The following is a 25,400-nucleotide window of genomic DNA, read 5'->3' on the forward strand; positions in this document are numbered from 1 at the left end:
CATAAGGTAGGGGATTTATGCTGAGTTCAGCGCGCGACGGATGGCCTTCGTTCGACAGTAGTTTTTCATTCACTTTACCCGGTAATGTAGCATGAAAAGTGACTTGTATCGCAAAAAGTAGATGGGAAAAAAGTAAATTAACATAGCACTACACTTGGATACATATTAAATCACTACATCGCTGCAAACTCTGCTCAAATCTTTCACATGCTGGAACGTACTTTTCTTTCAAAACATTCCATTGCTTTGTCACATAATATTCAACCCCTATTTTCTTAAACCTTCACTGGTATTCCCCCCGGACAGCACACACGCACGCATTGCACCAACTCGTCGCGCACAATAGAATTTTCGCGAATGGCTTGTTTTGGTCGAATTTCTGCTGCCTGCCACATTGCATCATCCCATACAGAAGAAGATGCTTGCTATTCGCGCCATATCTTAACACACTAATATGCGAAACACATTGCGAATCTACCGGAGAGATAATGTGCTTAATCCATGAACGAACAGTTACTACGTCTTTCGAGGGCTTGCGACAGAATTGTACAACTACGCCAGAATCATATGCTTTGAGTTGGTTCGCTGTTTTGTTGGCTGACATTCTCGGCACTGGATTTGTTGTCGTAGGTGGTAGGGTTTATACTGTTCGGTTGTTGTCTAGACTTCGTGTTGATTCGACTTTATCATAGCGAGATTTTCTTTCCATTTTGTTTAATTTTGAGTTTGCATGGTCTTAAGAATAAAAAAGTGTATAAAGATATTATGTTAATCTTTACGTATGATGATGCTCAGTGGAAATCATTGCATCCAAAAGAATTTCATCACGACACCACACCAATAACTTTGGAAAAGAATGCTTTTGTTTGGCATCACTGCCAGATGTAACGATTCGTTGACATTTGATTTACAGCAGGGTGGCAGTTATTGTTTTGTATCGACGATACGGCTGATTTTGCTCCAGCTGTTGTTATGTTGATCCGAAGCTTAAGCACTTTCGGTGGAGCGGCTAAAACATTCGCGAAAGTTATACCGAACAATTTGAAGGGTAAAAGCAAAAGCTCCCAAGAATGGCTCACCAGGCAGCTGCGGGATCCGTACGTGGAACGTGCAAAAATGATGAACTATAGGTAGGAGCCGGTCCTGGTTGTTATTCTTCGATCTCCGAATAGTGTGGGTATACATTGCTTCTTTATTTGTTTTATCAGGTGCCGAAGCGCATTCAAGCTGCTGGAAGTAGACCAAAAATATGGCCTCATAAAACCGGGCTTTACTGTGATTGATTGTGGCGCGGCACCCGGTTCCTGGACACAAATCGCCGTAAAACATTCAAACGCCGACGGTGGAATTGCTGGCAAACCGAAAGGCATGGTTGTTGGTGTGGATCTTCTTCAGATATATCCAATAGAGGTGAGATATGATGATGCTTTATTTGCGTTCCTTGTTCAATAATGACCGTTCCATCCTCCTGCGTAGCATGCGATTCTGTTCGGCAATAGTGACTTCTTGCGCAAGGAAACACAGGACAAAATTCGCACCAGTCTCGGTGATCGACGGGTTGATTGCGTTCTGTCCGATATGGCACCGAACGCATCCGGCGTACGGGCGTTAGATCAGGAAAACATAACAACCTTATGCTACACAGTCCTACGCTTTGCGATACTAATGTCCACACCGAATGCTTCCCTGCTGATGAAGGTGTGGGACAATGGGGAAGTACCTAAGCTGGAGAAAAGCATACTGGAGTATTACCAAACGGTGAAACGAGTGAAACCACGTGCGAGTCGTGATGATTCGGCGGAGAATTTCATCTTAGCGCGTGGCTTTGTAGGTATAGAAAGGTGAACAGTCACTGTAGTAAAAAGAAAAACTCCTATAGAAAATAATTTTAGCTAGAAATAAAAATAATGTTCCTCAATTTAAACGTCCAACAAAAAAAAACATGCTAATACACATGTGTAGAATAAACCCCTACTGCTCGAGCATATCCGCTGGTAAACAAGAGCACAAGCGCATCGCGTAGGGATGGAGATTTCCACGCGATACGAACCCCATTTTCCCCTCCAAAAGGCGGCTTTGGTTGTATGCAGCGCACTCATCCGTCGCTGGGGGTGGGATGGAGGCACCCATCAAAGAGACGGCGAGGCAGACTCGACGATTGCTGCTGCACGCGCGCAAGTGTATGTGACAACATTGTAAACCATCATCACACACAGTAGGCGATGCGCGTATGGCGATAGCATAAGTTTTCGGTTGCATGTGTACGGCTCACGGTTAGTTTTTCTCCCCATATCTAGCTGCCATTCCTAACAGACACTCGCGTTTGCGGTCTCCATTTCTGATTCCACCCCTAGTTCGGTGCTGGTTTTGATTGGGGCTGGTGCGTTCGTAGCGATGGAAATTGGATTTTCAGGTTTTCAACACTACCCGTAAAAACAACAACAGCCCATAAAGTTACAGCCACAGTAACATCAAAATTAATTACCGACGTAAAGAAAGTGCAGACAGTGAATCAGTGTGTACGCGCGTGTGACGCCATTCGGATTCAAGAGGTTCCAAAGGTAGTGGACACATTTGATGCCGCCGCCAGGGTTTTGTGCTGTGTGAAATTACCGAAACAGACGGGTACAGTGTTTGTGTGTGTGTGGTTTATTTTGGATGTGCGTAACGCCGTCACACACAATCGTGTTTCGTTGCCATTGGTTTTTCCACTCGACGGTATACGCTAAAAACGCAGTAGTCCTTCGCGTAAACCCGGCGGGTGTTGCACAGCAGATATAATCATTTGTGTGTGTGTGCAATTAATTGGTGGTACATAATTTCCTGACGTTTTCCTCCCGCGGAAAAGGATAATGCAACATTGAAACAAAAACCCCAGTTACGGGAAAACGCCACCTTGTACGTTTTTGCTACTACTGGAGACACCCCTCTGTCCTTTATGGACGCCATTACGCTGTGGTGCTGTGTGTGTGCGTGTGTGTAGTGCTAGTTCTGTGCGCTATTGTTACGGAGCAGATATCGTTACGGGACCGATAGTCCATCCGTCCGGGCGCAGGAAAAGTGCATATACCACCGGAACGGCTTTGCTGCGTGATGAATTTCTCAGCATTCGGTGGCCCGTTTTCGGGCATCCATCAGTTTGCGGCCAAATTTGGCAGCAATGATGGTGCGTTTACCAGCACAAACACTCCCGGAAATGGGACGACGGCCGCCAATGGAGTTGGGCTGGGTGCTGCCACCGGTAATGGGGTAGGCAGCGGTGTGGCATCGGCAGGTGGTAATATTGGACAACAGCAGGACCTGAACCGATATCATGGTGCTACGAATGGAAACCATTTCAATCAGAACACTACCTCAAGTAAGTTTGACGTTTTTGGGGAAAACCCATTTCCGGGCTAAACAAGACCAATCTAAAGCAATGCTATTTGAATCTGACGCTATCTGGTACAGGGTGAAATCTTGGAACTCGTAAAATCGGACAAAACAATCAACGAATAGGGGCTGTGGTGATTGTTAGCAGACGAACGGTAGCAGCAGGCTGTATTTTCTTTTCCATTTGACACTAGCAGGCGATGGCGATATGTGCGTGTGTGTTTGTGGGCGTTAGATGGTGTTTGTGTTGAAACCGACCCAAACACATACATCACCATTGTGCATTGTGTGTTTTTGTAAAGACACGGATGTGTAGGGGGATGATGGAACATGTAGAATTGCAGGGGGATGGGAAGTGGGAGTTGAAGAATGTGTGGAGTGCGCGAGACGGCATTATGGTTGTTTGATTTGCTTGGTGCATGTAAACGCCGGCAGCCGGAACACCGAAACATCAAGAATGAGATAGCGCGCATTATGCTGGCTTGGAATGGATTGAAATGCATGCGCGTCTGGGATAGAAAGCACCACACATTTCGAGGGGATTGAATGATACGCACTAGGGGGATAAATACAGTGAGCTACAAGCTTATGGAGGGAGCTCTTCAGTCGAAAATAGCTAATATTTTTCTCCCGCATTTTCTCGAAGCCATTAAGGTTTTAGGAATATTTGATCAAATTGTCTAATTAATGCATCCACAAATATCGAAAATGCATATGATCTCAAAACAAATTGATATCCAGATTTTTCGAAAAACTTCGAAACGGTTGATCTGAAATTACCATAAGATATACTTTACTTGAATTGCATATTATCAAACTTCCAGACAATAATCTGCTTTTTCCATTTAATCATCCGCCGTAATAAGAAATTTTGAAATTTGGTTTATCAAGTACTTACTTTAAATATCTTATTTAAACATATTTTGAAAAAAAATTATTTAATTTTTTTATGAAACATCGTTGGGTACATCAAATACCTTTTTTTTGGGTACCTTTTTTACAACGCTCCAAAGAAAGTACGGAATACAAATCAATCCATTGCTTGAGTGGATGAAGTAAGTTGAGTGACTGGGAATGAAAAATGACTCAAATAAGAAAATATGTGTGCAAAACGATCGTGAACAAGGCAACTCAAAACTCGGACAGAGGTTATAAATTCATCAGAATATTCTGTTGAAAAATGGTAATTGTTTCACAAGATAAAAAGAACATTCGCTCCAATTTTGTCACCAACTGTATACTTCTTATTCCGTTGCCTTTCCAGACCAGTAACAAAGTGTCGTTCGCTTTTTAATATGTAATGAATTATTTTTTTTTGTATCTCTTTTAGTGGTTAATACACCGATGTCTTACGGGCAAAACATGACACATCCTTACGGGGGCGCAAATCAGCAAACTACCAACGATCACACTTTCGGCAACGGTACCGCCTCGATGGGCAACGATCACCAGACGAAGGTCACCAAAGGTGGCAACGTGCTGAAGGTGGATCGTGACGATATGATCAACCAACAGATCCTACAGAACGTTAACCAATCCTGGCAAACACTAACCAACCCATCGAATACGGTCGATTACTCTTCGCACCTGCTGTCGGCCACGCTGCCAATATCCATACAACACCTCCTGAAGTACTCCGAAACGATCAAGAAAGAACCGAACAGTGGGTCTGTCGCCGGTTCTGGACTCAACTCACCCGGGCCGCTCAGCGGTTTGATCGGTGTGGAAACGAACGCTTTCAATGTGCAGAAGGACTTGCTGAGCCTGAAGAACGGTTCGAATCTTAATCTAGCGCTCGGCAATGTGGCGGTCAGCGCAGCCGCCGCAAGCCTTGGCCTAAACCATCAACACCTGATGCAGCATCATCAGCAGCAGCAACAACATGCCGCCAACGCTCACCACGCGGACAATGGGTTCGTTGGCCAGCAGCAACAAACGTCACTGGCCATGGCAAATGGTGGCCAAAATGTGGTCAGTTCCGATGCGCACAATTCGAGCAGCAGTACGATAAACGGTGGTGCTGGCGCCAATGGAGATGAAGTGGTCGGATCTACCCCGGCAACGGGAGCCGGCAACGGCAAAACTAAAACGAAAAAGCAAAAGAAACGTAAACCACCGAAGGAAAAGAAACCACGCCCGAAGCCGGGCCAGATACGGGAAACGAAGGCACTCGATGGTTCGCCACTGTTTTGCTGTCCCGAGTGCCAAATGGCGTACCCCGAGCGGGGCTTGATCGAGCAGCACGTAATCTCGCACGCGGTCGAACGTCGTTTCGTCTGTGACATCTGTAACGCTGCGCTGAAGCGCAAGGATCACCTCACACGGCACAAACTGTCGCACATTCCCGATCGTCCACATATTTGCAGTGTGAGTGGACGGTGTGAGATGTTTTCGCAATGGACGTACACATTTATTAATAATCCTCTTTTTTATTTGTAGATTTGTCTGAAATCCTTCAAACGCAAGGAACAGTTAACACTACACATCGTTATACACACGGGAGAGAAGAAGCACATTTGTGGCGAGTGTGGTAAAGGTGCGTCTTGTCAGCACATTGCCAATGAACGATCCTATTTCTAATGCTGTTTGTGTCGTATTTTAGGATTCTACCGTAAGGATCACCTCCGTAAGCACACCCGTTCCCACATAGCACGGCGTGTAAAGTCTGAAATGTCCGCTTCGAATGGTACCGGCAGTGGTAACGGTTCGGCGAATGTTAACGCTGCGCAAAACAATAGCACCCTGGCCGGTTCACTGATGGCGACCAATATGCAAGGTGCACCGGTAACGGCCTCCTGAGGGTCGTACAAAGACTTTTGGTAAGGTGTGTCAGTTCCTCGTCCAAACGATGTCACGCGTGGGAATGTTATTGCACTGATAGTCGTTTCGGATGACAAGACAAATTCTGATGAAGCTCGTTTCGTGTATTATTTTCATTGGTTTGATAATACTATTTAGGAAGGCTAATGTCAATATTCTTACAAATATTGTCCATAATGGCTTTTCCTATTCCTGAAGTGCGTTATATGGGTATTTGCATTACATCACTTCTATAGTATCCCAACACTTTTTTCTTAGACATCAGTGCTTAACAATCTATCGTGTACCCAATTGAGGAATTATCACTAGAAAACCTTATCCACAAGTCACGAATCCCTTACTATATGGGGTCAACTAGTTCAAAATGATATCTTTTCGGATGTGAAGTTCCTGATCACATCTTAGCAGATAATATTTTGAAATAATATGACTGTTAAAGGCGAATCTATCACGATTATTTTACGTGAAAACTAAACTAAACTATCTGTACGTTACTAGTCACAGACGTGTTAGACTGGACACCAGTTTCCAAATGAAAACCCCAAGAATCACGATCCCAACAGAAGCGAATTCATTTTTTGTTGGATTCATTTATCACTTTTTAATAACTCCGCATTCCATGAGGGCAGAGGCGTTGCTAATTTTACAGCAATATAAACAAGACCTACCCAACATGGTTGCCTAACAAAGGAACAGTTTAATTGCTTTCCAATTCTGCATGCAACGTAAAAATTCTGAACACGAGAACCACCTTCCCGGCAGGTTGAACTCGAGCCTAAAAGAAGCAGCAATAATTTTAAATCATTGTGCGGCATTTTTTGCGTATTGAATGTTGTGTGTGGGTTGTTTACTAAGCGAGTAAGGAGAATGAATGATGTTTTATCTTCATTTTCTTGGAAGCCATAAAGGTTTTTGGTAGTTTGGTGTGTGACCGAATAAGTAATAATCATTTCAACGCTGCTGTTAAATAAAACGAAAATAAACGTTAAACAAACGAAGAGAGTTGTTTACGCAACACAACAAGTGGCAAGAACAAAACGAAAAGATATTGGCAACTGTACAACAAAGCTGCTGCATAGAGCGGACAAAGCATACACTATCAGGGAGAGAACGCATACAAACATACAGATGATAATCGAAGTTGAGACGGACGCGCACGAGAACTTAAAAAAGGAGAACAGTATTTTGTTTATTTTCTAACAGATGATAAACGCGCTAAAGAGAAGCTAACAGAGAGTATAAGTATATATTCATGTGTAATGAAAGGCAACTATATCTATATATATATTGAGGGTATATATTTTGTATTCGATATTGGAATGGGAATTGTGCATTGAGACGAATGGTGGGAATATGTTGTGCACAGTAACGCGGAATCGTATTTCACACTGTAACATTTGTCATCCTTTAACAATTCTGAGCACTCTGTACGCAACGAGGGGAAAAGTTTGATCCAAATAGTATTGGAAAGTACAGTAAATGTCTGAAACCGAACGGTAGGAGCAATGAACGTGTTAAGCAAGTCCCGTAGAATTACACCTTAAACACAGTTTAAATTACACTTGAGTAAGAACGGGCCGCTGTGGCGATGTTACCAAATGTATTTAAAGTAAATTCAACTCAAGCAAATGGAAGTTAATTTAAAGCAAAACACACATGCCCATTTCAAACTGTCCAGATGTAATACAGAACAGGCTGCATCCGATTGCCACCGGAGAGGCCAAACTTTCCACCAACGTAATAGAAACCAGACACCGCAACACGTCATGTTGTATCTGAATCCAAAGTACAAATGGAAAACAAGTTTAATACAAACAAAACACACATCTCTCATGTCTCACAGGTACGTCCGGCAGGTTGGCAGGTCAGGTATTCCGTTTCCTGATGCAAGCAAATTATTTTATCACTGTTGCCAGTCGGTAGTAGAGTGACTGTTGAATGCAATAGATTTACTACAGCTAGTATGCAACTAACCCTAATGCAACCCTAACGAGACTGCAAGCAGGGGGCAAACGGTGGTGTGTGTGCGAACGATATGATGGTCCTGGAAAAGAGGTATACATAGTGTTTCCGTGTTGAATGTTGAACAATACAGTAGAGTTCTAGTCAGCGGTGAAGAAGATGGTCCCTAAAACTGCGTGCTTAAGCGCTTGTAATGCAGTAACTGATGACAGAGTACATTGCGAGAGGGTGATTTTTAACTAAGGATAATGAAAACACAGTATATACGATGCTAAAGAATAATACTAAAGATACAACTACAGATAGATATATAGGCTTAACAATTGTGTGCTCGAGATCGAGATGCGAGTCTTATAGAGAGAGAACGGAGAGGGACGGAGTAGGAATCGTGTACTGTAAGCGAATGCAGCTTCAAAGCGTACGTTTACAATCGAACGAGAATCCACGGTGGTAGTACCTAACTTGATTGTGATGTTGCAAAAGAATACATGCAAACTATTGCCATATAGTAGCAACAAGACAACAAACAAAACAAAACACCTCCACACAGATCTGTGCAATAATGCAATGCAAACGTTTGTCCTAGTTATGGTAGAATTTAGTTCAAAGACTATTACTTCCTTTTTTAGTATTGCTTTAAGATGTGGTGGCCAGCATGGAAGAGAGCGTAAAACAATTTTTACCCACAAGCAAAGCTTCGTTTGAAAAACAAAATGGTTCCTTTCACGTGATTTTACTTGTTTTACTTTACGTTCGCAATAATTTATCACCGTACAGTGACGGGTGTGCGCGTTGTGGTCACACAACACAACAAAAAAAGCCCTACGTATTAACGATTATCAAAAGACTTCGATAGTGGATGGAAACACGAAAACATCAATCAATCGGCAATGCTTCGTAGCGTCTTCGCGCTTTGGTAATATATACACTAAATTAACGGTAAGGCGGTAGCGTAGGATGGTGCGTATTTATGCCTATTTATTAGTACGGTTTTTTACGAGCATTATTCGAACGAAACAATCGGCAAGCGGGGCGCGTAGTAGCCACACCATATACAATAACGATAATAATATATAATACTGCTAATGTGTAATATTTAATACTATATTTTGATAGGCGTCTACTGAAGCTAACATAGGTTTTTACAATTTGGTCCTGCGGCGGTGTGATTCCTTTTCTGTTTTCTTTCCCTTGGCTGAGTGGCTTGTTAAGAAACACACGCTAATGATAATACACACGCAATGATGCATTATGATATGGTATCACAAAACCGGGCAGGGGAAAATCTAGTTTTCTAGTCACGGTGTGCGCATCGGTCCGAACGTTTTGCTAACCTGTACTAAACAACCCTTATTTGTTGCAACACGCTTTGCGTACAGCGAGAGAGTGTTTGGTCGTTTTCGGTACACGCAAGAAGGAAAAAAACCGAATTAAAATGGAAGTGAAACCTAATCAAAATAATCAAATGAAATATCCACACTACGAGCGGCGGATATACACACGGTTCTTTATGTACTCTCTTATGCATTAACATTTAATATCAGACACACCCGCGTGTCACGCAAACGGGATGGATGGATTTTAAACCACTTAAGTACACCTTCCGTTCTAATCCGATCAACGGAATGGAAACTAATTATGCACAAACAAACTTGTATCGGTCGTACAGTAACAGAAGAAGGACTCAAAGACGAAACACACTACATACTATCGTTTTACCGTTTTCCGTAGTGTTGTTTTTTGCAAATGGAATTCAATCACAACGTGGTGCCGATTATATTAAACAATAAACTTAACTCGTCAAACGAATGGAATCGAAAGGACGATCGAGTATACTAAAACAGTGTCCACAACACACTTAACAACACACAAAAAAAATATATAAGAAGAGAGATGAGAGCGTAAGCCATGTGTAAGACAGTTGAAGCTAACAAGAGAAGAAAAGGGAAAGATATTTTGAACGTTTTACTAATTTATGAAATATAATATTATTGTACCCAGTACACACACAGCAAGAAAAAAACACACACACACATACACATTGTGCAGGAACAATGATTAAGAGACAAAACGACAGACAGGATGAAAACTAACGTAAAATACATTTGTGCTTTTCTTAACGGTTTTGTGTCCTCCGGTTGATGTTTTGTTTCTATCCAATATCACATATTGCTTCATTTCCTTTTCGGATGTATTGTATCCTAACTTTATCTACGCCACAGCTCTGCAATTCGTGCTTCGATTTATTTTTCGCTCAAATTCAATAGCCTGAACACAGTGCTTATCATTCAATCAGCGTAAGGGAGGTTTTAGGTGTTGCAGAACGCTGTTGGTAAGAAATTGTTAACAATTTGCTTCCAGACGATCGCGTCCGATGCATAATGTGTAGGTTGGTTTAGATAATACTTTCCGTACGTTCTATGCTAGTTAAAATTGTGCTGTTGTTAATTGAAACTATACATGATTTGGCGTTAGGTTTTATCCGACCGTGTTTAACATTAGCTTCAGCGTCGGATAAAAACTTATCCGGGCAAGTGTAGCAATTGTACACCGGGCAAGAAAGTATGTACGTGAGAGCAGAAAGAAAGAACGTGCGCACACATTTGTTTAATAATATGAATAATTTTAAATTTATAAAGCATGTTTTGAACATTACGTAAGAGCCAACGTCAGCATTTTGCTATCGATTTCGAGTGAACTGCTTTTGAAGCAACGATATGTACTGAGCTAGAGAAATAACTTCAACGAAAAGCCTCACTCAATGACTCACTGTGAAGCACGTGACCCAACAATTAACAGACAAACCGGATATCCCAACACAGTGGTAAACAAATGTTGCGCAACATTTACTAAGTAACAAGTGCACACGGCTTTCCTAAACAATGTGTTCGTTTTGATAATAAATATTCTTCACAAAACAGGCACAACAAATCGGGAAGAGATCGGACAGTAGTGTTTTGTTCTTTTAGCCCATTATGGCACTACAGAGGGCGACTTCGTTTGAAAGCGTAGAGTTGAAGTTTAAAGTGTAGAATTACATTATAGGGTTAGAAGGTGATTGGCGACCTAACTAAATAAATAACGATAAAATGCTTAACAGGTTCATAAAAAGATTTCAACTAGGGCTGTCCACCGAACGGGAAGAAAAACATTCGACGCTTCGTTTCGCAGGCAGATAGTGTAGAAGCGTGTAGGTTCGTCGGTTGTTGCGCAAAATAGTCTTTTAGACGTTTTGTTTCATTTCCTGCTTTAGGCAATGTTTGAATGCTTCCCATCCTTCCGATTTGACGTTCGACTAAAATGAGATAAAAAAAGTGCAATTAGTTTCAATTCATTAGTTGACACAGTTAAATTCTTCGCAAAAATTTTCCTTCATCGATGTTTGGATATTGATGATGAACTTGCTTTTTACATTTATTTACATGTGTTTTAATAATTATTATATATATATACACATCCATATTTTGAAAATTGTTACGTGAAAGGGGAAAAAATGAAACAATTCACTGCGGGAAAGGTATTATGTACAAAAGAAATTGAAAATAACTTACCTCAATTCAAGCAGAAGAATGTACTTACGCTTTTTTGCAGTGTGGAGTGGTGCAAACGAACACGAATATGCAATTACGACAAACCAATGTGACATTGTGATATGGAATGATGGATCGATCGAATTATACGATATATTCGTGTTCGTGCATAGTTTTGGCCAGGATATGCTTCCGGCGATGCATCTAGACGACACTGAATGCCACACATGTTATGCAAACGGATTAATGTTAAAGGATAACAACCAACGATACCACACAGAGATATGGGACAAAGGAACTTTGAAATGTGAACGTCACAGAAAAATGCGAAATTTGGGCAGTAGGGTTTATTAACATAAACATGTTGCTTCTACATAACAAAGGCACAGACGCAAATAAGAAAAGGCGGAAAAACAGGACGATAATTTTGATCACTTAAACAGCAATTAAAGCATAAGTACGATAGGCACTATTTGCTAATCTATCTTAAGCCACATAAAAAACAGATCATTATTATGATAAGGTTAAACATTAGTCTGACCAGCCGTATTAGAAGGGTATGGCTACGTACTGTACACAACACAACTCACCGTTCGCGAGCGTTATATTGCGGGGTATGAAAGCTTAACCTACACAGATTGCCACTAACAACAACACAAAAAACTAGCGATAGTGGCGCGTGCTATCACTGTGCCCATGGTCCGGATGATAGTAAAAGTAGAGCAAGTACCGGCGCAACCTTCGGCAGGCCCGCGACCGCATTTTGAGCAGCTGCCGAAAGTTATCCGCATAAACCGTACCCTTCTCGATATCATCCAGATAATCTTCGACGACGTGCTCGTAGTGACTTACTTTGAATCCGCGATGTACGCGATCCTTCATGATGGCGATAAATTCCTTGTACGACAGCAGCCCATCACCGTCCTCGTCAAAGATCGCAAACACGGTGTCGATCAGGTGCGAGTTCAGTTCCGAACCGGTGCATATTTTAACTGCACGAGAAAATTCATCTGTAAACAGTGAACAGGTGTTACTCGTTCTGCAAGGAGTTGTAACCATTTGTTGTGGGTCACCTTTTGAAATCGGTTGATCGGCAAGCGTGTACATGCGCATCGCGATCGAGAAGTCATCGAGATTGTTCAGAAACTGGCAGAATTGTCGGAACTCATCGAATGATACGCCCTTTTCTTTAGCCTCTCGGTCCAGCAGACGGTCCAGGTAGTTGTCGTACTCGTCCGTATCCTAAAATGGCACCAAATAATAGATCCACGGGATCCACGGCGATTGATCGATCACCACCTACCAGATACGTGTAGCGGAGCAGGATTTTTGCAAAATCCACCTCCGAGATGCGCTCGTGGCCCTTGGAAAATTCGCAAAATTCCAGCTCGAGTACCTCGGTCTGGAGGTTCTTCATGAAGTTATAGAACCCATCGTACTGCAGATCTTTATCACCCTTCTTGCCGAAGAAGTGTATCTGTAGCGATGTATCGACCTTATGCTTCCGCTGTAGACCTTGCTCGTCGTCTACGTAGTCATCCTGGAGATGGAACACATATTAACAACTTCTCATACAGCACTATTCAAACGTAAAACTTACGTGTTCTCCGGGTTCTTCGCCTTCCTTGCTTTCAATGCCACGCTTTCCCTTCCAGGCGAAGCTGAAAATTTTCTCCATCTACTCAACATGATTCGCGCCATGGCAAGGGTTATTTGGGTGTGCGATGAAAGTAAAAACAGAAGATAACTATATCAGTCAGGATGTAATGCACGCGGAAAACGGCGCACCAAATCAGAATGAGCATGGTTGTCTGTTTAGTCCCAATCACTATACACATTGTGAGCTTCTACGGATTACGTTTTGGGTGTAAATGAGTACGTGCACGCACAGGTTACAGCACAAGGACACGGCCATGGACGTTGCCCGGATGTTCAGGATACAAATTCGTATTCCACCGATGAGGAAGGATGTTTCTTTGTACAATTTGTGTTCCACCATTACCCAAGGACGGCACCATTATCGACGGATGCTACACAAACTAACGGAGATCCGATTGGGAAGCCACAGTTTATCAGTTCAACATTAACCATAGGAAACAAGAGCGGAACAGCAACAACGGACAGACATTTTACGACCAACATTTAACAATCGGACGAACGGACAGAGGACAAATATTGATAGGCCAATCGGTCACAAAATAATTTTTAGTAAATAAAGTAAATAAAAGATGCGCAAGTGAAAGGAAAGAATGTAAAAGGGAATGGAAATTATATCTTTAAAAGATGCACAACCATGGATCAAAATTTTGCACACCATAGACAACACTGTTATCGTTATTCATCTTGAGTGTGTTTAACGCATCATCTCTTGCCAACGCTAACAAGGCAGAACATTTATACCCGACCTCCTCGTACTCATTGCATGCACAGCTCATGCACACTCAGTATGTTATTGTTGGGAGTTGTTTCAGTCGTCCCGATTAGTTTTTACTCATACTCGTAACTCCTCTACATTTAGTTAGAGCTTGAGCCACCACATTAGCTTGAACGCACGGTTAGAGTAGGGAAAAACTTTGTACAAAAGTTTGTGTTTTTATAAAACTATTTTAGTGTTATGCCTTTAACGAATCTTTTTAAAAGAGTCATTCATATGAATCATCGCTTGTGGAATCATTAAAATCATGGTACGACTCTCAAAAGATTCATGAAACCTTTAGTGATTAATCAGAAGGTATTCGCAATCAAATGTTAGCAGTACGTAAGTTAATGCACGTCCTTCTTATAGCAGAATTTTATATTGCTCAAATATGTATAGTTGTATATGTATCGTTCCATGAAGATTATTTATTATTTGAGGATTCATGAATCAATAAAGATTCAACAGAATTTGAGGATTCATTAAACTTTGAAGATCCTTTCAAATTTCAGGATTGATGAATCTTTGGAATAAAGATTCTTTCAGTTCAAAGATTCCTTCAGATTCTCCCAACACTAAACTATGTTACACGTTACAACATTAGGGTATTCACACGCACTCCAGTAGTACACAACGGGGCGGAGGCACACGGTATTAAACAATTTAGTGGGATTTTGTTTAGAAGAAAGGTGACAAAATTTAAATAATTAGCCCGAATTTCATTGTATATAGACGATACATCATAAATACAATATTTTACACTACATCAGTTGAAGCAGACGTTAATTCAAACGGAAATTAAATCGCGTGAAATAAAAAGGAAAACCAAAACTCAAATAATAACCAATTACAGGTGTAAGACGCATAGCGTGAAAACCAAAACAAGAAACACAAAACCAAAGTAGGAAAACGCAAAAACAAAAACACTTTTCGAAAAACTTACTAATCGTGCCGTGATACCCTTCTTGACCGGTGGCGTTTTTGTTTCCCCCTCATCACCACCATCCCTGCCGCCGCCCGCAGCGTACGTTTGACCCGGTTTGCGCTGTTCAGCGACAGTAGTTTGCGACTTTCGTTCGTTATCGTTTTTCAGTAAAAATCTCGCTTGCGCGCTGGTCGACACGAGATGCAGCAGCTATACCCCATCGATCGAATTCGGTGTAAGTGACAATTGTGTTGTGTCATGTAAGTGTAAGCACCATGCGTAGTATGTGCAGTATCGTGCCAGTGTGTCGTGTTTTGGTGTGTCCACGTTACACAGAGAGCGAGAAATTGTTATACACAAGAAGTGCAATAATGGGAACCGAATTTTCCGCATTATTCCGCGTGTCATAAACATCGAACAGAGCGAAGAAAAATAGTTGTGGAAGAAAAAATAAAGAAACAAAATTCATTGCATTAACAGGAGCCAATCTTGAAGTGCTGTAAAACACACAGTTGTATTATACACTCAACGGTTGTGTTTAGTAAACAAGAGAAACGATCAGTTTTTATCAGTGTGTTTAACGGGAAATATGTTTAGTCTAAGAAAACGGGAAATATGTTGAGACTATAGCTAGTAATTGATTCATGTCTTGTTCTTGATAGTGTGTATAATTTTTATAATTTGAAACTTTAGACAATGAGCACAACATAGAGGTTTTTGTTAACACAGCACAGAAATACATTCACTTATCGGATAGGTGGTAAACAATGCAGATGACAAAACATGAGCGCTGTTTAATACAACGGCTAAAGCGACTACGTTACGTTTGTTTGAATCTATGCGCAGCTTCTGAACAGTAAGCTTGTTCATTTTAGGGAAATAGTTGGGATGGGGAATTAGAAAGGTTCACCACAGTGGGAGGGTACTAAAGAATAACAAAGAAATCTCACAGCTTGACGCGTGGCCTCATCGAGATCACGATCCTTCAGCGATCCTCCGAGCAGCTGACGAATCTGCACCATCGCCAGTTACGTATTCCAGTATTCGGGGGTTTTGTGTGTTTGGGTGAGTGTACATTTTTCGGTTCGGTGCACCGGGACAACAGAGCGGGATTTTTGGGTTGGTCGCCACACGACGCGGGTGATGTGAGTTGGAGCAAAACATTCGAGGACGAGCGAGTGTTTGTACGTGTTCCGGAGCAAGAAGCGACAGGCATCGTGCGCAAACGAGTGTGATGCATACGGACCGTGTGGTGACCATTATCGGTTGGTGTTTCATTTCATACCACAAAAGAGAACACAATAGATGGAACGAGCAAACGACGGGTGCCATACATAGATGTAGAGTAAAGGGAAGGTGAACGGAAAGAGTGAATTAAATAATAATAAGAAAACAGTAGAAAGCACTAAATAAAAAGAAGATGTAAAAAATGAAGAAACGATACACTAAATAACAACATTCGAGTATTATGGACTTTCGAATGAAGACGCATTTTCAAAAAACCTTCAAAATGCACTAGCGACATCTAGGAGGAAGTAGCGGAAAGTATTGCACTTTTCGAGCAGCTGCAAACACTGCATCATATTTCTCAAGTAGAATATTCTGTTCCCATTTGTTCCCGTTCTCCACCAGTCGGATAAGATTTTCGTCTAATAAAAGAACTGCAACGATATTGGACTGTTTTCATGTTGGATAATAGTAAAACACTCACCACAAGAAACTCATCCTTGTCAACCCGCTGATTGCCGTCGGTGTCGAACATGTTGAAGGCAATGCGGAAACCGGAGTGAGGTTCTACAATAATTCGAAAAGTGAACTTAATAGTTGTTGATGGTTTACATGAAAACAACGCGTTTACTTACTTGTAAGCACGGAAAGCAGAAAGAGATACTCAGTGTACGAAATTATGCCTATAAAGATAACAGGATACACATGTTTGTTAATTAAGCGTAGTAAAGATCTGTGATTTGGAAGATTCTAACGAGTCTCAACACAAATTTATTTCGAACAAGATATCTACGAATAAAACTCAAAATTAAACAATTTTTGGAGTGGTTTACGAGTAGATCTGAAATGATTTATATACTAATTTCGCCACCAAAGAAAATCGTTCCCGACTGGTAGCACAGACAAATCGCATCGCTAATCTTCGTGAGTACAAACTACCGCCAATGTCCGATCACTGCCAGTTTAAGTTAATACTTCTGCAATAACCAATCCGCTTAATCCGATTGTTCAACATGGGATGCGGTGAGTAAAGAGCTGTGCCGCAATCAGGTTACTCAGACAAAACAACAAACCCTCAATCCAACCCAAGTTATCTCGGAAGCACCACGCATCGTGGAACGGTCCGATCGAACCTGTTGCTTTGTGGTGATGTTTCTGCTCGCGATAGCTTATTTTAAAAGTTTACGATAAAGCGACAAAGCTTTATGTAAAACAAAATTAGACCGTAACACCCGGCTTGTCATTCGAGAACAAGGGAACGATCGCATACGACCGGAACCCAGTATTTTAGCGACACTATCGAGCGTGAACCAGGCATAACGTGAACGAATGACAAAATCTATCGCGTCCTAAAAAAGGAACAAACTACGGGTCGGATTCGGAGGGACTGTCCACTAATGGCGCAACAAGTGAGGTCTGGCATCGTCTGCCGCGTGTTTGGAGTGTTCTGATTAGTATGGTAATCCATTCTTGCAAGATGGAACTTGCCCGTGAACCAACAGACACGGGGTGTTTGTCGAGATCGTTGTATTTGTCGTGATAAAGCAACGCGGCGAAGTGACAGGTTGGCTCCTGTGAATACTGGGGCTGGTTGATCAGGATGCCCGTTTCACTTACGATTAGCTTGCAAGGGGTTAAAGAACTCATCAGTCGTGATACCTTTTTGCGGGCATAGCGTCTTGTGTGGTATGAAAATGGTGTCTTTGGTACCTTTTCTTCATTCAAACTTACCTCTTTTAGACTACAAATAACGATAACAAAACTACAGCTTCGTCTTTTTCTCTCAACTTCAAGAAGTCTAGGGCTAAAAAACAGTTAAACTCTTCAAACCTTAAAAGCAAATTACAAACATTGGCAAATATTGAAATATAACATTACAAAACCGTAATTATATAGAGCGTTTCATGGCAGCTTCCTCCAAAAGACAAATTCTACAGCAGCTTTCAAAACCACTCTGTTACAATTTTGTTTACCGATAAACCGCCCATTCACATTAGCCACTTGAAAGCGAACGTGTATTATCTTAAAGCGTTCCGATACTTTTCCGATGACGACACCGTCAAGGGTGTCTGGCCTAATCGCACCGGGTGCCCGGGCGTACCATCCGTGGTCGACTTCGACCAGCGTCGAAGGTGCCGCCCAGCAAGAGCTGCTGACCAAGCGCTGGCTACCTACCTTTGTCGCGAAGGCTGCGGAAAAGCTGCGACGAACCGTGCTTCAACGGTGGCGTGTAATCTTTCAGCTGCTGAATCTCGCCATGCGTTAATGACTTCCTTTTGAGCCGCGCTGCAAGTGCAAAAAGAGGAGCGATGAGCGTGAGCAGTAGTTGCACGCGGTTAAAGTAATAATGTATATCGCAGGGTCGGGGGAAAACGTGTTCCCATAATTAAAAGGACTTCATGTTGGAGGGACGGAGCGACCTTCTGATACGACTGCATTCCGATAGGCAAATAACCCACGCATATTTGGCGGTTGTCCTACCGGTTCATGTTTTGGCCATGGAACCGGTCAGTGTGAGGTGCATTTCACGACGCTTTTCGGCGGGACCCATTTTCGCTTGTCTAATCTTCGTTTATGGTCGGGAAATCCTTTTTCGGCACAGTTCTAAGACGCGGCGGTACGGAGAAGACTCGCTGAAAAAGAGAAAGGCAGTGGATTGTACGGAATTGGATGAGTGGTACGTACGTCGCGGCTCCTGTTCGACGACCGACTCCAGAAAGTCTTGCGGTGTCATGTAAATCTGTCCATCGAACTCGACCGAGGCAAACTTGATGAAACGTCGTTCGCGAGCCGTGAGCTTAATGGCCTTGTCCGCAATTTCATCCTGTGAAATAGAGAAATGAGCAGTACAAGTATTAGATATAGAGGGGAGTTTAGCTGTTCAAGAAGTGGAGGTTTGTTTAAATTTTATGGCACCACGCACAAATGATCGCCCCGCAGCGGTCTGTTGCTGTCGTTTGCTATGCGTTTCTATCGTTCCTAGTGATCTGTTTACAGGCGCCAATCCCCGACCGCTCGACGTGTTTACATCTCTGCAACGCCTCTTTGGGAAGGTGCATTGATGGCCAAGGTTGCCAATAAATCTTACGCTCTGGAAGACGCATTATACGCATGAAATGCAACGATGGAAACATGCATGGCGCCAAGTCAGACGATGGCCAAATAAGCTGCTTCTCCACCGTTGAAACGCAATGTAAACGATATGAGAGGTTAGTGGGACATTTGGTACTGGGTTGTGCAATACGAAGGATTTGTTTATTCCTTCTCACGTAAGCGTGGTCAATGATCGTTTGGTGTATTTTCTGAATGAACCATTGGACCCGTTGGAACATCACCAAGTGTTTGTTTTGCAGCCATTCATCGATCATGATTAATAGGTGATTCAATCAGGGAAATTCCCACTAGACCGTATAAAAAAGGATCGTGCCAAAAAGGTTAAAGGAAGTCCATAAGCTAGCTTCCTTTCAAAGATGCATCCTGGTAGTGACGTGACAAGTCGTACGTGACTAAAACCATTCAGCAATTCGTAGTACACACTTGCCCCCTGAGCAGAATATGCCCTTGACTGAACGCTCTTCACCTTCCGCAAACACTCACCACCGTCTGGGGGACATTCCGCGCATCGCATGTTTCCATTAATGGCCGGCTTATGTTTATTGCATTGCACCGACTGACTCACGCTGACTAACTCCCATCATATGATCGCGGTGCATCGCGGCTTCATCAAGATCATATGATCGAAGCAGGGGATGCAATCTATTCTAGCCACTTCCTCCCTCTCCGAACATCGCACCGAGGGTTTCTACCATCGTCGATCGTTGCAAATTCCGGCGATGCTCTACTACTGCAACTGTACTCCGGACCCTGCATGCAATCGTTCGCGGCTGGCTTACGTGCATTTTTGCACACATGTATTTTTCCAACGCGTCTTTACACGGTACCGGCGTCGTACCCAATGTCACGAGGATAGGTGCTGCACTGATTTCGTGCTTATTTTTCCGCTCTCCCCACTTGAGAGTGTTTTATGGGCGTTTTGAAGCCATGTAGACGGATGTACATTTCGAAGACGTCATGTGAGACGGTAGCCGGCCACCGTTTTCGTCACGATTGCAAAATAGTTAGTGTTGTTTTTGGTTGTGGCAAATAGACCACGTGATTAGAAATATTCTTAGTTATTCGAAGATGTAAATGGAATACGATTGCGTAAAATGACTAACTGTTTAAAGTATTTCCTGTATCTTTCTTCCTATAATTATGTAATGTTTTTTTTTTTTGATTCCTACTACATTATTGTGTTATTGCGATTATTGTGTTATTGTGTTATTGCGATATAAAACGATGATAATTTAAATTTTTGGTAGTTTAAAATCGAAGAAAGTAAACAAATAAAAATATTAAGTGTATTATCAATACATAATCGAAATACCACTAAACCGTAGCGATCCATCAAGATTAAATCTGCACATTTTTCGCTAAAATCTAAAATCGTGATTTACTTGAAAAATATCCTCACCATTTACCCGGCATCATTGCTTCCACTTGTTAATGAACTGAATCAAATTGTATGCTGAGAAATGATACTGGAGCAATATTACTCCATAGAGAAAAGAACTTGGAATAATCTACAAACAAACATTAATTTGCTACTCCTACTCAAACTACCGGCACCGAAAGAGTAATACGGTTTATTGTGCTGTGCTTACAACACCTCGAACCAGAACCGTTTTAAGGTGAAAGATCCTGCCCTTACCAAGATTGCTTCGGTCTACTAGAATTCCATTCATGTCAACACCTACAGAGAATAGGACAACATAAGAAAGGCAATCACAACGTGTAATCAGTGATTGGAAGTGTGCCCATATCACAGAAATTATCCATACCAGCGCCAGACACCAGACGTAATGGCATTCACAGTGACATCCGTGAAGGTCTGTTCACTTGATCATCTACCGGAAAAGATCGTATTTAGCGCTGGTGTAAAGTTCTTTATTGGCGAATATCTTCAGACAATGACCATGGAATGTTCTCCAATCTATCTTTGATTCGTTGTAGATTTAATCAGTGCAATATGTATGTTGTGTTTGCTGTGGGCCGTTGCATGTTTAACGCCTTCGCGTCATCCAGCATCCACAATGGAAGTTGTGAAGTACCAAGAATACGCGAACATGTGTTTGCCATTTTGAAGTTTTGAAGCCAGAAAATATCGTGCATGATTGTAATAGTCCCATGAAAATGGTATGTCTAGTTAAGGCTTTAAAAGTCTCTGGTTTTAGGTTTAGACAGGGGAGGTCTGCTGGACGTAGCATTATTCGTATCACTCGCACGATTAAACAATACCTCCTACCATCGTCTGAAATGCTTGAACTAAAAACCAATCCAGACTATTCCAGCCCCCCTCCTTGTCCTCACAATTTGGTGCCAAATATATGGACAAGATTGAATTGAATTAAAGGTCATTCCTATGGCTGGTCTGCTAATTAACATAGTGAAATTTATGTGTCTCTGCCACTGACGGTCAACCACTGCTGCTTCGAAATAGAACTGTAGGAGGGAAATAGATATGTTCTGTCCGAAAACGATGACATGATGACTAGTGGAGTAGCTAAGTAAACGAGTTCGTACGACAATATCGAACGGTTTCCTTTATGGGAGTCGAAGATTCACACCAAATTTACGCTAGCGAACAGATTTATGTCCATTTTATTAAGTTATTTTTATCGTTTGGAACAAATCTCCGATCCTAACCGTCGGACAACTATGGACATTGATCAGATAATGCAATTAGGCTTCAAACTTCATCAACCTGCACCATTTACGGGGAAGCATTAATTCCTCTGCAGGTTATGTACGAGATTTATTACCGTTGCGTTGAACTTTTGCAGAATTGTTTAGTCTTGATTGTGGCGCTTAAAGTCGGCACTCATATTTTACAATGGCACACAGCACCTTCGTGTATTTGTTTATCAAACGTTGAACACCCGAAGTAATCATAAAATGTACGATCCATCCGTACAAGACGCTTCCTCATTAAGATTTAAACACTTTTGCCAAGTGTAAGCCACTGTCCGGCTGGGTAAATAACGCACCTTACGCCCTTTATTGTAAGCGTTAGTTTACATTACACTTAATAATGCCATTAAAAGTGTAACAATGTCAATAAATAATAATCCATCTTGCCAATGCCCAGAGAATAACGAGCAGAAGGCGATCGCGTGCAACGAAGATGGTGATCCTGTTCGGTACAAAACACTGCACGTCGTGTACAAAGAAGCGTAAATATAATTAATGTTTATTAAACGGTTATTAAATTTACAGTTCCGATCGACAGCCTGGAAAATGTTGCTGTTGCGTTTACCAGCGAACCATTCGGTTGCGATGGAGCAGAATACGAAGATGAACGTGCAGTACACGTACGCAGTCATTCTTATGCTTGGGGAATCATTTATTGGAGACGATTCTTCTACGATTCGAGTGTGTTATTTGTAATTAATGGGCTAAGCAAGGTGGATCCATGTTGTAGATTATTCTGCATGGTTTGGAATGGAAAAGCCTTGAATAGAGATGCAAAGGCGCTGGTCGTTTTCTCTCGAAGGTTTGCAGGACCTTGGCACACCATGGACAAGATCAACTTGCCTCAGTTGCCTTTTCTTTGCTTTTATGTATTCTCATAGCAAGAACTTTCCGTCTCGTTTGGAAATGTTCAATGCCAACCCATTTATATATCAACGTTCATTGGGATATACGCCAGATAGAGTTGCGTGTTTCACTTTCACTTTATCCTGTCTCATAAATCATATTTTTAAGACCATTTATACGAGTCTAGCAAGCGAAAAAATCACATTGATTGGACAATGACACGTACTTTTTGGCCACTAAGTCACATGACACTTTCAATCATGGAACCGCATGGAATCGAAATAATAATTGTCGTTGTGCCGTTGAGAGTTCATAGCTTTCGCAATTAATGAAAACCGAAACTATTAAACAGTGGCGATAAAAAGCCCTTCAAAAAGATAAGAACACGAAAAACAATAATGAAAGAATACGAAAGGGGGTCTAATGGATGGAACTGAACGCCGGACCGGACCAAAAATTGAATCGTATCGAACAGGATCGTAAAATCGTTCAATGTTTGATTGGATTTTCTTCGCCCGTGTCTGTTGGTGCTTGTTGGTATTTCATATTGATGGCACCGGTCGTATCATTCGCTACAGCGTTTATTACTTACGACCATTCGAAATCATCCGTATGACTTTATTCGATAACCCATTCCCAGTTCCGATAAGTGCTTCCTGGCTGTGCAACAAAATATTAACAGAAACGGAATATGTAAAATGATCGTAAAACGCTGCAGGAAGAGATGCGGTTCGTTGCAAAACTCTGGCGCGATCTGTTTGATCATCCCACGCACTTGATCGAAAACCTCCCGAATACAAACAAATGGATTGCTATTGGATTTCATGCGTTTTTTTTTATCAAGTCCTTTCCGCTGTTTCACTTTGATTCGTGCTCTACCAATCGAATTTTGCTCCGTTTGTAGCTTATTTGTGATTTTTATTCGTTTCAATTTCCGGCCTCGGGATGACACTTTGGATGGTGACAAAATATCAATAAAACACAAATTAATCGCCATAATCATAATGGTTCCGGCCATCCGCCAGCTCGTTTTTCCCCCAGTTTTGATTTCCTAATCAGTGCTTTCCTTTCGAATGCGCCATTAGCGTTAGCGTTATGGTTGCAATCTTTCTCTACCATCGCTTGAACGGATCTTCGGAACCGGAGCGGAGATAATCAAGCGTGTTTAAATTAATTGCTATCATTAGCACACTTTATCATCATCAGCAGGAGTACATCGTATCGTTTGATATTATATTATATGGAATAATAAGCTATATGACGATTTTGTGCTCTTTTTTCCTGGTCTTAAAAGTTTGAAGTAATTATCGGTAATAGCTGTTAAGAGCTCTCACAGTTCGACCATTTGAAACGGCTCATTTGGCCGGATACTTCGCCGTAAGCCAACTTGCTTGCTTAATCGTGCGAAACAACAGTTTCTCGAAAACAATTTCATTCACTCCTTCGTTGCCCACATGAGTCCTTCCGCGGCGCACGGGGCTTGCTTGCGAGCGTGTGCGCACACGGCACATCACTGTGTCGGTTGGCACGTCATAAATTTCGACCAAATAGGCTCACTTTAGTTGCGTGTTATGACAGCGTTACAATATTTGTTTTTAAAATACGCAGGTCCAAAAACGCGATCCCGGGGAGGATCTCTTAATTTTTGCCGAACCGAAGGAAGAAGGAAAACAACGACTCATAATTAATGGCCACGCTCGGCACTCCGAGGTTTGGTGCGCAAGGGAAAAGATAATGTTTCGGCAGACCCACGATTAGATAGTGCCACCGGTGCATCGGCGTTAAGGACGCATTTCACGCCCTCCGCGTAACCGATCGACGCAAAGCAGGCTGGACGGAAATAGGACTTTTATTCACTTTTCGTGACCTTCAATTGTTTCGTACCGGCTTTTAATGGATGTCGTTAATGGTGCACCCGTGGTACTCGGTACTTGGCGTATTAAATTACCGCCTGGCTCTGTTCGTGAGCGATAGGCAACGCGCGTGATAAGTAGACTTTACATTATCGATTATTTATGAGTGTGAAAGGAATCCGTATGTTCCTGGTTGTCACAGCGACAATACAATCTGGAGTATGTAGGGACGATTTGCTGATTTATGTTTCAAGCGCCGATTTCCGTCCGTATCGTTGGGCATCTTAGCTCGATGGTGGATCTATCCTTTCGCTTCAATGGCTTCTTTCTAACATGTTGGTGCCTTCAACTCACACGATCCTTCCGTTTGTGCAGGATCGATGTCCCTCCTTCCAGGTAGCCGCCGCACATGGGTGGTATATATAGTATCTCAAGCGACTGTTCCGGAGCCGACACTCGTATGAAGGGTCTACCCACCGGACGGTTGTTGTTGGTTGGTCATCCATCATTTAAAATTGCTGCTATTCGTTTAACTGGAAGGAGTTATGCACTTCGCATAAATCCACTGGAATTTAGGATGGGATGGTTTCGCTGGGTGGCATTAATGGGTATAAAATCCCTTTGGGATGCGAAGTTTGAGCACCGTTTCGAGAAATTTT

At 42.1% G+C, this 25,400-nt stretch overlaps 3 protein-coding genes across 3 annotated transcripts in view; 2 read left to right on the forward strand and 1 right to left on the reverse strand.

Annotated features, from left to right (window-relative positions):
- Positions 1 to 972: 972 nt before the first annotated feature.
- On the forward strand, positions 973 to 1,845 carry LOC128708367 (rRNA methyltransferase 2, mitochondrial). Its single transcript, XM_053803342.1, has 3 exons — positions 973 to 1,130; positions 1,209 to 1,410; positions 1,477 to 1,845. The coding sequence occupies exons 1-3, from the start codon at positions 973 to 975 to the stop codon at positions 1,843 to 1,845; spliced, it is 729 nt and encodes a 242-aa protein (XP_053659317.1).
- A 1,248-nt stretch (positions 1,846 to 3,093) lies between these two features.
- LOC128709945 (zinc finger and SCAN domain-containing protein 25) lies at positions 3,094 to 6,171 on the forward strand. The gene is made up of 4 exons (XM_053804980.1): positions 3,094 to 3,358; positions 4,703 to 5,739; positions 5,812 to 5,908; positions 5,975 to 6,171. The coding sequence occupies exons 1-4, from the start codon at positions 3,094 to 3,096 to the stop codon at positions 6,169 to 6,171; spliced, it is 1,596 nt and encodes a 531-aa protein (XP_053660955.1).
- Positions 6,172 to 12,347: 6,176 nt separating this feature from the next.
- LOC128714989 (calcium uptake protein 2, mitochondrial) overlaps positions 12,348 to 25,400 on the reverse strand; it is a 42,231-nt gene continuing 29,178 nt past the window's right edge. Inside the window, exons 2-11 of the mRNA XM_053809874.1 lie at positions 18,938 to 19,076; positions 18,428 to 18,538; positions 16,888 to 16,935; positions 16,737 to 16,819; positions 15,976 to 16,038; positions 15,044 to 15,235; positions 13,285 to 13,362; positions 12,988 to 13,224; positions 12,758 to 12,926; positions 12,348 to 12,694 (exon numbers count right to left, since the gene is read on the reverse strand). Of these exons, the coding sequence (XP_053665849.1) occupies positions 12,348 to 12,694; positions 12,758 to 12,926; positions 12,988 to 13,224; positions 13,285 to 13,362; positions 15,044 to 15,235; positions 15,976 to 16,038; positions 16,737 to 16,819; positions 16,888 to 16,935; positions 18,428 to 18,538; positions 18,938 to 19,076 (1,467 nt within the window). The remainder of the gene's footprint in view (positions 12,695 to 12,757; positions 12,927 to 12,987; positions 13,225 to 13,284; positions 13,363 to 15,043; positions 15,236 to 15,975; positions 16,039 to 16,736; positions 16,820 to 16,887; positions 16,936 to 18,427; positions 18,539 to 18,937; positions 19,077 to 25,400) is intronic.

Source organism: Anopheles marshallii, chromosome 2, assembly GCF_943734725.1.
Source record: "Anopheles marshallii chromosome 2, idAnoMarsDA_429_01, whole genome shotgun sequence".
In the NCBI taxonomy this organism is placed as follows: domain Eukaryota; kingdom Metazoa; phylum Arthropoda; class Insecta; order Diptera; family Culicidae; genus Anopheles; species Anopheles marshallii.